Below are 13,299 nucleotides of genomic sequence, written 5' to 3' on the forward strand. Positions count from 1 at the left end.
TTGTTTTAGTTTGTTTTCTAAACATTAATTATTCTTTATTTCATAATAAAGAGATTTTGGAAATCACTTAAGGTCCGATTCGATTTCGAATTATGAAAAGTGTAGGCTGTGGCACCGAGAGCTCTGACGCTTAGTGCCCCAAATTGTTTACAAAAACGTAATGCAATAATGGCATATTGACTACTATTGTATATTTTCGGATAATATTTCAGCCGCTCCAAATCTCATTCCTATTCTTCCTTTTTCTTTCACAATTTTGCGTTTTTTTCATATTTTTCATAATTTTATACACTCACATATAGTCATATGTTTAGGCCTAGGCTAGTCTAGGCTAGACCTCGGCTATGCCTATTACTATACAGTATTATTTAAATAAACAATTTTAATAGAAAGATTAATTTAACATGGACATAGTAATTCATACTTAAACAATACATTAAATTTAAATATTAATATAATTATAACGTTATTGAATAAATAACAATAACTAAAACGTGTACGGCAGGTTTATTCATTTTTCACTAGCTCCCATCAAAAAATGGCAAAATTTTACCTCTTAGCGTTATAATTTTAAACTCAAACTTCAGAAATAGTAAGAGTAATAGTTGTACTTTATTTATTACACAAAATCCCAATTTACACAAAATTCACGTTCTATGGGCTATTCTGGCTATGGAGGCTTGTTTCTAAATACAGTGCAGTGCGAGTTTACAGCCCTTTTGTGAGCTTGGGTCACTGACATAGGTCTACGAGGAACAATTATAACGGAACTGAAATCAAAACAAAAACGGGAATTTTAACGTCTGTTCTGTGGAACGCCAAAAGGACAAAATACAATTGGCAGCAGCGCAAAACTGAGAGTCAGCAGTGCAAAACTGAGAGTCAGCAGCGCAAAACTGAGAGTCACCAGTGCAAAACTGAGAGTCACCAGTGCAAAACACAGAGTTACAGTGCAAAACACAGAGTCACGGTGCAAAACTGAGAGTCACAGTGCAAAACACAGAGTCAGCAGCGCAAAACTGAGAGTCAGCAGCGCAAAACTGAGAGTCAGCAGCGCAAAACTGAGAGTCAGCAGTGCAAAACACAGAGTAACAGTGCAAAACTGAGAGTTACAGTGCAAAACACAGAGTAACAGTGCAAAACTGAGTCACAGTGCAAAACACAGAGTCACAGTGCAAAACATTGGCAAAATGCAAAACTCCAATGGCAGTGCAACTCAAGTGGACGCCCTCTATTTTGAATTAAAGTTTCACAGCTTTTTTGGACGGTGTCAACAAGTAAAATGGATGGAATTTTGAGGTCACTTGGGCACTCCTTAGTGACCATTGACAATTTTGAAAGGGAGGTGGGTGCGTATAAGCGTTACAATTAATACAAAAATTAAGTGTTTGAAATAATTTATAAACAGTGGGCTATGGAGAAGGCTAGTACATGTGCCCGGGCTTGTCAAAAAACAAGGCCTAAGTCTAGATATATACCTAAATGCCTCGACTTCGTCGGCTTCTCAAGAAACATTGTTTTCCTAAATAAATCTCACTTAACTGTCTAAATTTTCTGCTTTTTTGTCATTTATGTTGTCTTTGTTGATCTCCAATTGGTTATCTTTTTAAAAAAATTTCTCAGGTTTGCGCTGCTGACTCAGTTTTGCACTGCTGCCAATTGTATTTTGTCCTTTTGGCATTCCATACTGTTCGACACAAATTCACGCAGTCAAAAAAACAAGGTTTGTTAGTATTGGTGTATTTAAGTAGGATATTTGTTTTCACCCATTCAAGTCATTTTGACATGTATGCTGGAGAAAGGAATGAATGGTTGATGTGTTGTGTGCGTGTGACCGTGCGTGCGCCTTCTTAACATATGCAAGAGCTTCTGCATGTGTTTTTTAAAGACATTTGTTGGATTTTCCATTTGCGGCGGGGTGCGTCCTAATCCCACTTCCCCCTTGGATAAGGGCCTGGATCCCCTCCCCAGCTTACTATTCATCTTACCGCTCGGTAATTTTCTCAGCCCAGCCCCATCCTTGTCTCTTATACACATCTAGATGTGTATAAGAGACAGGCCCTTTTGTGAGCTTGGGTTACAATTGTTTTGTATATTTTCCCTCTTATTTATTCCACTTTTATTTAATAATAATAATAATAATAATAATAATAATAATAAATATTATAAGTCGATGTGACGTCATCACTGCAACTCCAAATGTTATTTGCCTATCCCCCACAGTCCAATAATTTTTTAATTAGTTGACGCTTGGCTTAATTTTTTAGGTTCGTGTGCAAAAAAAAAATAAGAAAATTGAATTGTAATCGAAAATTACTTTTGTAAAACAAGGATAATTAGAACCTGAAGAAAGTTACTTAAAATTCAAGATTAAGTATGAACAATTAAGGAATTCCTTGAATCAATGAACCCTAATAAACTAAACAAACTGAATGTTTAATAGGAATAATCTAAACCTATTATAAAGACTCAAGGAATGAAGTTAGATGTATGCATACAGCCAGGTAGGAAGCCGTCCCTGGCCTCCTCCTACTACTAGGCCGTAAACTAGCCTAGTTATGAAATCATCGCATGATTTTTACCCGTCTGCACCGACCAAAAAGTCAGTGACTGTTCTCTCTTGAATGCTTTAAGAAATGTTTATTTCTTTGACGAATGTCTATCAAAATACTGTAGCACTACAAACAAGTTCTTCTAACACAATACAAATTAGAATAGTTATTTATTGTATCCGTACTGTACTGCTGATGTGTAGTTAACACATACCAAGGGCACAAATCAGCATACGCACATATGTACCTGTCTCTTATACACATCTGATAACCTATTAGATTCCAGGATAACCCATTAGACTCCAATTTCAATAAATGACCCTCATTTTAAAGATCACATACTCAGGTATCTGAAAATACCAACAACTTGAATTTCACTTTTTGCTACAACTTAGCCATTTTGCCACAACATGCCCCAAATAATCTAGAAATATAGGCCTATTATAGAATAATAAGCCTATGTTATATTTTCTCAATATGTTAATTTTGTAAATACAAAATACATGATCATCAGAAGTCATCTATGGGCGATTTTAACTTAATAATCTCAGCCTCAAACATGATTGATGAGACCTCAAACCACCATTTCTAAAGTGGATTATGCAAAATGTACAACACACATTACAGTGCATTAAAATAAATGCTTCAATTGAATCTTTGCGGTCTCATCTTTTCCAACAATGCGAAAAATAGATGTTGGGTAAGTACATAATTATTCTCGATTCGAATAATACTAGCTTTTGCTGCTTTCGTTTTTCTTTTGTTTTTAAATTCAATTTATTAAAAAAAAAGAAAATAAAAAATGCCAGTGATAAAGACTAAATTACATATTATGTATATTATAGCTTAAATTCAATAAAATATACAGTAGTCAAATTGATAGTAACGTATAATAAAACATCAATCATAAAATAAGATTGACAAAATAAATCCATTAATACAATAAGTAGCAAGAAACACATTAAATATATAGGCCTATAAAAAGAATCAGGAAATAATTCAAAGACACTATTAGATTTATTTATTTAAATATATCGACAGAGAACTGAAAGGAATGCTTGGACTACGACAATTGAGATTTTCCATATATTGCAGGAGCCGTTTCAATTTGTAAAAAAAGCTAGCCTTGAATTACGAGTTGTGTAACTTATTGTATACTAGTGGTGTTTTAGCTGTGAGTCTCTTCTTGAGGAGTCATGATAATAGCTAATATGACAAGGATCATAAAGATATTGGTGATGGTATTTAGGATGTAATAATATTTATAATAACAATAATAATAATGATGATGACAATAATCATAATGATAATAATAATAACGATAATGATATTAATGATGATGATAATGATTAATATGAAACTGCAACAATAGAAAAAAATATCAAGACGTCTCGTTATTTGTATACTGCTACTAATAATAATTTAAAAAAAATTGAAACAATGTAAAAATGGTCTCACCTTTGCTCTTGTGGGCTGGTTACAAGCCTGATGTTGTCATTTAGATTATACAATGATATTTTTATTTTTTAAGATGATAACAGTCAACGTCGTTTCAATTATCATGGTGGTGATCTCGGTTGTATGGTTAATTGGAAGCCTATTTTTTGTTGGAATATTCGTCGCCCTCAAAGTGGAGTGCAATGCATGCGGTCCAGATGACTACTGCGAAAACTGTGGCATTGTAAGCATTTTCAGAAGATTATATAATATCTATAGGCCTAATATCACAAGCGACTTGCATGTATAATTCAAACAATTATTTGTGAAAAAAATGTATATACAGTAGAACCTCTATTAAAGGGGACACCTTCGAGACCAAAAAGGTGTCCTTCTAATAGGGGTACCGGTATCCCCTGAATAGGGGTTGGCGTTGGCCGCAGTATAAAATATATACTTCTCGCGTTTAGTTGCTTAAAAAGTGTCCCCTTAATAGGGGTTCCCCTCTCCGTAGGACAGGCCTGGACCCCTGTCGGCCGAGACTACGTCGAAGTCGTCGGAAGAGCATAGGAAAAATAATAATTTGCCTATCCAAATAACCATATTTTGATTGGCAATCCCTAATATTGTGGCCTAAAAGTACAATTTGGACCATACTAAGCCAAAAAAACTCTCAACGTAAACCCTTCAGGGATTTTTTTTATTGCAGGATTCCGACCGAACTCTAGTCGCCCCCTTAGTTCGGACCTCTCCGTAGGACGTGTCGGACACTTGTCGGCAAATTTTGGAGCCACCTCAGAATAGGTATTGGCCGCAGTTTACTTCCCTCTTTGCCCAAGAAGAGTCAACTTAATAGGGGTTCCCAAAAGAGGGGCGTTCTACTCTATAAGAATTAATATGTATAAAATTAAAATCTAGCCTATATTGTTGAGTACATAATTAATTTTTCATAGGCCTACAATTTATTAATATTAGAATGGCGTGTCGAATGGCCGAGTGGTTAAGGTGGTATAAAGAGCTCAGAGCTATATAAATCTAACTACATTATTAGTAAACAAGATTCAATTACCTCTCAATATATATAATACTGTTGAATGACATATTCTACTATGCAGAATTTTAAATGTTTATATTTTGCAGTCTTTTGAGTATGTTATCCCCAGCGGAGTGTTTATGGTTCTATTCTCAGCCATTACTCTTGCGACGTCAATCGTGTTGATTGTTTCATCCTGTACTTGCCGCAGATCAAATATGGTAAATACAATTACAGATCATTCAAACGCTTCACAACTCATAGACACTCCCTCAAACATAACCACTCTACCCTGCACCGACATACTCCCTGTACGGTACTCACTTGATTGATGTCTGTCAGTTTTATTTGATTTTGGAAAATATAAACAATAAAAAATAATACAAATATTATAAATTATATAATAATTTCCATTATTATTATTACTATTTGAAAATGTATATGCAGCAGCAACAACAACAACAACAACAACAACAACAATAATAATAATAATAATAATAATAATAATAATAATAATAATAATAATAATAATATAATGTACGGTAATGAATATAAAAATAATAATATTTATGTAGAAAATTGGAGTCCAACTCGGTTTTATGTACACAAATAGACGTTTTTCTAAAATTTCCTTAGCAAAGAAACATGTTAAGTTGAATTGAAATCCTCGATTATTGAACCAAAAAAACGTATTGATAAAGAGAAACACCATATGCCGGTATATTAGGAAAACAAAATAACACCAAGTTTTTTTCTTCTGTACTATATGTAGCTAACACAAAAACATATTAACTGTATAATGGTTTACGTATGAACGAGGAATTTAAATAGCAAAGTAATACTGTAGTATTGGTAGAAATATTGAGTGACTCAAATGTTGTTATATGATACCGTAATTCTGAAATTTGTTTTGTTGGACATAATTCCATTTGAACGGTAATCGATTTTTCATATTTATTTTTTTCAGGATTCTGCCCCAATATAATGCTATTGTTGGGTCGTTGCTTATTCTGCTGAACCAAAAATATTAATATGCATTAAACATCAACGTGGACGTACATTAATGCACCTATTTTGTATTCATTTTTATTGAATGCATTGTAGTTTTAGATAGTTAACATTTAGAATTATCAATCAACCAAGTTTTTTTACTTTTGTAAAATATTTAATTTAAATTTGTGATTTCAAATTTACCCATCTATGAAACAATCAAACGTAAGAAGAGGCCTACAAAATCAAATACATTAAGGCCCATTGAATGTATCGGTAGTTTTATACATGCAATAGGCCTATTTCAATTTTCTTATTTCATTAGGCCTATACTTTTGTAAAATATTTAATAAAACTGTAGTTTGTACTGAAAGAATTCAGTTGGCTTTTGGTGTATAATGTAAATGTTTTACTTCAGATGCAACAGAAGCAGAATTAATTTTAATGCCAGATACTCTCTGCGTCGTACGACCGTCGTGCGACGAATTGTCAGTGGCATCATTGACTTCGGGTGACCAATCAGCATTCAATTACGTACGCTGTGAGCAAGCGTACGTTTCGCGAGCAATGATTTTGAAACACGTTTCCTGGAATTTGCATATTATTATGCAAATTCTCGCGCCTGTCTAATCCCGCAAGTCTGAACGCCCGGCAAAGTTAATAATAATAGGCCTAATAATAATTCTGGATTTATATAGCGCTTCACGTTGACACAACCTCGAAGTGCTTAACAACAGAGAAGAAGAAGAAAAAAAACCCAAAACAAATGCAAATGTACCAAAAAAATTATTATCAAATATTTGGTTTTAGTTTAGTTTAATTAAGTTCAAATGATTGGTTTGATGATTATCAATAAAAGTTATTATTACAATGCTTTGGTAATTTGAATCATTTCAAGGCCTGTTACTTTCCTATTCATCCCAAAGCCTTTCATTTTTCTTTCCCTTTTGCTTCTTGTCTTTCTTCCTTTCCCTTCAAATGTTCCTGATCTTTACTTTTCTTGTCCTTTCTTGTTTCCTTATCTTATCTTTCACATTCCTTTCTTAGATTCATTATCTTTTCTTTCATTTTCTTTCTTATAATTCGTATCTCTGTTATATTTCATTCTTATATTTCTTATCATTTCTTTTCTTTTCCTTTCTAATGTTTCCATGTCTATCTTTCCTTTCTTTTCTCTTCTCATGTTTCCATATCTTTCATTTTCCTTTTTCATCCTTAGTTTATCTTTCCTTTCCTTTTACTTTCTTATATTTCTTACCTTTCTTACAATGTACCTTCTTATGATTCCAAATTCATTTCTTTCCTTTCCTTTCTTATGTTCCTTATCATTCTTACCGTTATCTTTCTTATGTTTCCTTATCTTTTCTTTCCTTTTCCTTTCTTATGACTTCATCGTTTCTTTCCTTTTCCTTTCTTATGTTTAACTTACCTTTCATTCAAACAAAACAAAACAAGAAAGAACAATGAATTGGCAGAAAGAATTCAGAGGCAACTTTCAAAACTTTCAGTGGAGAGATGTGTTAAGTCGGGCTTAACTCAAGCCCGGCTTATCTCCAAGTCTGAACGTCGCCAAAAACGTTGCTCGCCGTTGAGTTCTTCATAAAAATGGCGTCGGCCATCGGGCGAGCAGTGAAAATTCCCCAGCTTTACACGAAAGTTAAATTTTATGAAATGGAGTAAACCCATAAACCATACAACGAGACTGAGTTGGGTATTGGGTAGTCGGTGCAGTGATTCAAAAGCCGACGTGAAATAAAACATTGACCCACTCACTTGAAAAGTGACCCGGGTCAATATTTTACTGTAAAATGTTGACTTAGAGTCTTTATTTCACTATAAAATACCCACGTCCCGTCCGTATTTTATTGTAAATTATTTACCATCCTATTCTATCTTTCATATTTCTAATTATGTTCTATAAAATATTATGCGAAATTGTCAAAAAAGAAGCATAGGCCTATTTCCCTTCTTATAAAACCAAGTCCAAAATTACATAACCCAATATGAACCATTTGTATGATATACAGAACCTTCTAAACCTGGAAGCAATCGACACACTGGGCTCGGTAAGCGTCTTCACGGTTTCAGTAAATGGCCAGGGGGACATCAAGGGGTTCAGTAAAATCATAGAGAAAATAGATTTTCTCTATGGTAAAATATACCGGGGTCTCTAACACACAAATAAATCATTTCGACCCATGTTCTGGATATTAGTGACATAGTTCATGCAATAATTAATTAAAAAAAATATCTTGAAGTTGCAAATAAACATGTCCCATATGACAAGGAAACGTGTGCGACATAAATCCTTGAATGAAGGTGATTTGTTGTCGAAAGCAAAAACTTCTAAACAAGGATCCAGTAAGCTTTGGCATGACTTAAACATACAATTGAATCAACACATTTAAAAAAAATAGTTTGGAAATTTGTACCAGGAAAAAAATTAAATATTCCAAATAAATTGCATTAAAATATAAAAAATGACGTTCAAAAAGCAGAAGAGATGTAAATGTACTTTTTGGGAACGATTGTGCGAAAATGGCAAAATGAATCGATGACTGGGTTTTTACATTGTTCTTATATGACGTCATATGGTATATAACCATGGAGTTATTATTTTTATTACTATTATCATTACATTTATTTACCCAGGTTTGCCGAAACAGTTTAAAAACTGATATACATTGGGCCCCGCATTTAAGCAAATGGTCGTAACCGGTTATATTTTCTGAATCAGTGTCTGAAAAAAATTGTAGGCCTATTTGAATATGTTTAGACAGGTCACAGTTCTCAAATCGATATGTAAATCATTCCATATGTTCGTCCCAGTTATATCACTACTATTAACTCCATAATAATAAGTTCAGTCATGCCAAACGAAAGTGCGCAATTGTTTCACACAGATTTTTCTACCAAGGGTAGGTATATGATTTCAATTATTTTGTGCATCAATGCACGTGTCGTGGTGTACACTTTGATGTATAGGTCGGTCTCTGCGGTGCTGTATGTGTGGGTCTGTTGTTGGTGTCTAACATGTCATGTGTCGAAGTGCACTGATGACGAATTACAGTATTTTGAATTGTGTGCTAGCGATGCGTGAAACGGTGAATCCACCAGCGATTCGAATCAATGTACTGTAACAGTTTTATTGACGCTAGAACGATTGCATTCATTTCATCCACTGTCGTTGTAGAAAGATGTGAAATAAAGCTAGAATCTCAACATGTGTAAAATTCACATGCCTGTCTATAACCTATAGGACCCAGGGACGTATCCAGGGGGGGAGCCGTGGGAGCCGCGGCTCCCCCCCCCCCTTTGTACACAGTGTTAACAATTTTTAAAGCTTATTCTTGAGCCAATACAAATTCTTTCCTGGGATCACTCAAAATTAATACTTCTAAACATGTAAATATGCATCAGTACAAGTTATACATAGGCATAATAGAACACATAGGCCTAAAAGCACAGCCCATTACATATTGTTACTAAGATCCGGTATCCCGAAAAACAATAGCGAAAATGTACGTATACACGTGCGTGTGTGGGACTACACAGGTAATATTTGTGTTACGTTATAAGCACGTATTCCTGGCCCTCTTGTTTGGTCAGTTATTAATTTGATTGAATCTTCTGAAAGGTCCATCCATCAAGCGCTATTAAAAATTACATTGCACAAAAAATGCATTACATAAAATAAACTCCCAGCGGGAGCGTGTGTCTGTGCCCTATACGGCCTTACTGTATTCTGTCTCTTATACACATCTCAATTTTCACTTTATCCTCTCAAACAGTCCTAAGAACGTTCAGGGGGATTCGCCCCTTGAACCCGCCGGGGTCATACGTAATTCGCATAACGGCTCCCCCCCCCCCTTTCAAAATCCTGGCTACGTCCCTGATAGGACCGGCTTCGTTTTTAACAAATAAATCATGATTGCAAATAAACCCGTTTGTTGTAACAATTGAAACACAGTGGCGTATCTAGTAGTCTTGAGGTGGGGGAGCAGATGGGGTGGAGAGCGAAAGGTGTGGGGAGTGAGGGTTGAGTGGTTATTTAGTGAGGGATGCAAAACAGGTGAAATGGGGTGGTTTTAACTAATTGAGCGTTTTTGTTTGCTTCGGACATCAGTGAAGGTGGGGAGATGACTGGAAGTGGGAGCTTTTTTTGGGGAGGGGAATGCGCATCCCCTAGATACATAGGCCTACGCCATTGTTGAAACACTCCACTCTAAAAAGGAAGAGAGAACCGGATATACCAATACCGAAATTATAATCACCAAAATGCCGACGTCATGTTCGAATCAACAGTCGAGCAGTGGCTCGAAGAGAGGGTTGGGGAAGAAGCGGAATTTTACAGATGGAAGGTCCATGAAGATAGGAAATTTTAGTCTATGGCACTTCTAAATGACCGGAATTTGTACTAAGACTGAAATTACCTTTCTCCTATTTTTTTCCAAAAAAAAAAAAAAAATTGGTGGGTGAAGGGTGGGGGGTCGGCTGGGCCCTTGAATCTGCTTATGTCGAGTATATCTATTTTGAATCGGATTCACTGGCAGATAGACACAGAAATTAACGGTCGACTATGTTCCATAAAATCCACCATGACAACCTCACTATTTTTATAGTTGAAATTGACTCTAAGAAGAGTTGGATATAGTGGTTAATGTGCTTTTCTTCTAATCTCAGGGTCCTGGGCTGGGATCGTTTAGTGTGACTGAACTTTTTCCTAACAACTATATCTTAAGACGCAATTGCTCTAAAAAGAACCCCCCAAATCAAATTGTCTGTTGATAGGCATAAGTCTACGAAGAATAATTTTAAGTACAGAACTAAATCAGAGCATAAACGGACATTTTTTGTTCGACTCATAAGTTCACCCTGTCAAAAACAGAATGGATTAATATGGTGTAATTTAGTAGGATATTTGTTTTCACGCATTCACTTGCGTCATTTTTCCGTTTCATGTGTGTGTGGAAGAAGGCATGATGGTTGGTATATTGTGTGCGTGTGAACGTGCGTGACTCAGCCCATATCATGGTTAGAGTGGTCTGGAACGTTTGTCTGCAAAGTCCCTCAGGACTCTTTCTATTTCGTATTTCGGGGTCTGTCACTGCTTCCCCTATCTCCCCGACGTTTCAAAGCAGATTTGCACACAGATGTAGATCTACGGGAGTGAGTAAACCCTTTAACTTTAGTCTTGCTTACAGAATGTCAGGCGGATGTTGTGGATCGACAAGTGCCAAAGTCGCTTCGATCATCCTGATCATTATTGGAATAATATTCATCATTGCGGCAATAGTTTTTGTGCCACTGGTTGGTGGTCCGGCAAATATCGGAGGAGCAATGGTGAGGGGTACATTGAATTTGTAAGCCTACCTCATCAAGTACACCGGTTACACACTGCACCGTCTTCTTTCGGTTGGAACGTTTAAGCCGTTAAAGAACCCAGTACACGATTCTGAAAGAGTAGGGGATTGTTTCCCGGCGACTATCCAATCACCACCAGAAGGACCCTAATGGAAATAAGTTTTGTGGGTTATCCTTGGTGTTTATACTGAATAAATTGAATCCAATTCATTTTTTTAATGCTAATTTAAAAAAAAAAGATCAAAACCCCAATAAATTAATGCCATTTATTGCAAAACTGGATTTAGAATGTTAGTACTCTTGTATTTTCATCAATGGTGGTGGCACTGGGAGTGGGGTGGGTGGTTGGAGGTGGATTAACTTGAAACATCCTATCAAATGGACGATCGCACATGTCATTTTTTAATGTTTTGTTTAATGTTCCTTTTTTGAAGTTGATAACAGAGGGCGTGCTCGGTCTCATCTTTGCCTACAATGCAGAAAATAGATGTTGGGTAAGTAAACATTCTAGAAGTAGCTTTTGTTGCTTTTGTTTTTCAATTCAATTTATTCTTTAAAAAAATCCCAAACAAATAACAATGACAAAGACTAAGTTACATAATATCAAAGATAATAAATAGCAGAAGATAGAGCAGCTTCCCAAAATAATGGAACATCCGGTCGATGTGCATTGTGGGTACACGGAGAAAAATTTTACTGCATCCGCGCGGCGGCGCTATATAGTAATAATAAAAGCGCCGCTCTGGTTCGTTTGTTTCCTGTAGTTTTCCACTTACTAAAATGTTCAAATTTTACTGCATCCGCTGGAGGGCGGATGTTCCATCAGTTTTAATGCAAATACGCGGAACAGCTCATTCTTCTGCTATTTAAGTTCTTTGATAATATGTATATAATAGATGATATAATATATAGTCAAATTGATCGTAGAGTGTATAATAAAACCACAATCATTAAACAAAAGATTGATAAAATAAATTATTTAACACAGTATAATATGAAGAATCAAAAGGTCCACTGATTAATCTCAGATAAGATAATATAATACATATGCTAAGTATTGACATGCACACCATCGTGTGCATGTGCCACCGTACTCTAAGTATTGATATGCACACCATCATGTGCATGTGCCACCGTACTCTAAATATTGATGCACGCCATCGTGTTCATGTGCCACCATACTCTAATTACTGACATGCACACCATCGTGTGCATGTGCCACCATACTCTAAATATTGATGCACGCCATCATGTGCATGTGCCACCGTACTCTAAGTATTGACATGCACACCATCGTTTGCATGTGCCACCATACACTAAATATTGATGCACGCCATCGTGTGCATGTGCCACCATACTCTAAGTATTGACATGCACACCATCGTGTGCATGTGCCACCATACTCTAAGTATTGACATGCACACCATCGTGTGCATGTGCCACCATACTCTACGTATTGACATGCACACCATCTTGTGCATGTGCCACCATACTCTAAGTATTGACATGCACACCATCGTGTGCATGTGCCACCATACTCTAAGTATTGACATGCACACCATCGTGTGCATGTGCCACCATACTCTAAGTATTGACATGCACACCATCATGTGCATGTGCCACCATACTCTAAGTATTGACATGCACACCATCATGTGCATGTGCCACCATACTCCAAGTACAGTATTGACATGCACACCATCATGTGCATGTGCCACCGTACTCCAAGTATTGACATGCACACCATCGTGTGCATGTGCCACCGTACTCCAAGTATTGACATGCACACCGTCGTGTGCATGTGCCACCATACTCTAAGTATTGACATGCACACCATCATGTGCATGTGCCACCGTACTCTAAGTATTGACATGCACACCATCGTGTGCATGTGCCACCATACTCCAAGTATTGACATGCACA

General features: G+C 36.1%; 2 protein-coding genes across 9 annotated transcripts in view; both read left to right on the forward strand.

The window, feature by feature from the left end:
• Positions 1-3,212: 3,212 nt before the first annotated feature.
• LOC117119855 lies at positions 3,213-6,388 on the forward strand (the record flags this gene model as incomplete). Its single annotated transcript, XM_033264837.1, is given in 4 exon segments — positions 3,213-3,252; positions 4,084-4,233; positions 5,130-5,243; positions 5,990-6,388. Coding segments are annotated over 4 exon segments (322 nt in total), but the record flags the coding sequence as incomplete, so codon positions are not given.
• Positions 6,389-8,830: 2,442 nt separating this feature from the next.
• LOC117119289 overlaps positions 8,831-13,299 on the forward strand; it is a 14,193-nt gene continuing 9,724 nt past the window's right edge. For 2 of the 8 annotated variants that reach the window (XM_033264118.1, XM_033264125.1), the window contains exons 1-2: positions 10,934-11,355; positions 11,811-11,870. In XM_033264118.1, the coding sequence (XP_033120009.1) occupies positions 11,044-11,355; positions 11,811-11,870 (372 nt within the window). In that variant the 5' untranslated portion in view covers positions 10,934-11,043. Of the gene's footprint in view, positions 8,931-10,933; positions 11,356-11,810; positions 11,871-13,299 lie in introns of those variants that run through there. The other 6 variants (XM_033264098.1, XM_033264110.1, XR_004447171.1 and 3 more) reach the window with 5 other exon arrangements.

This window comes from Anneissia japonica, unplaced genomic scaffold, assembly GCF_011630105.1.
Source record: "Anneissia japonica isolate Jap-2015-1 unplaced genomic scaffold, ASM1163010v1 scaffold287752_len1182401_cov188, whole genome shotgun sequence".
NCBI lineage: Eukaryota > Metazoa > Echinodermata > Crinoidea > Comatulida > Comatulidae > Anneissia > Anneissia japonica.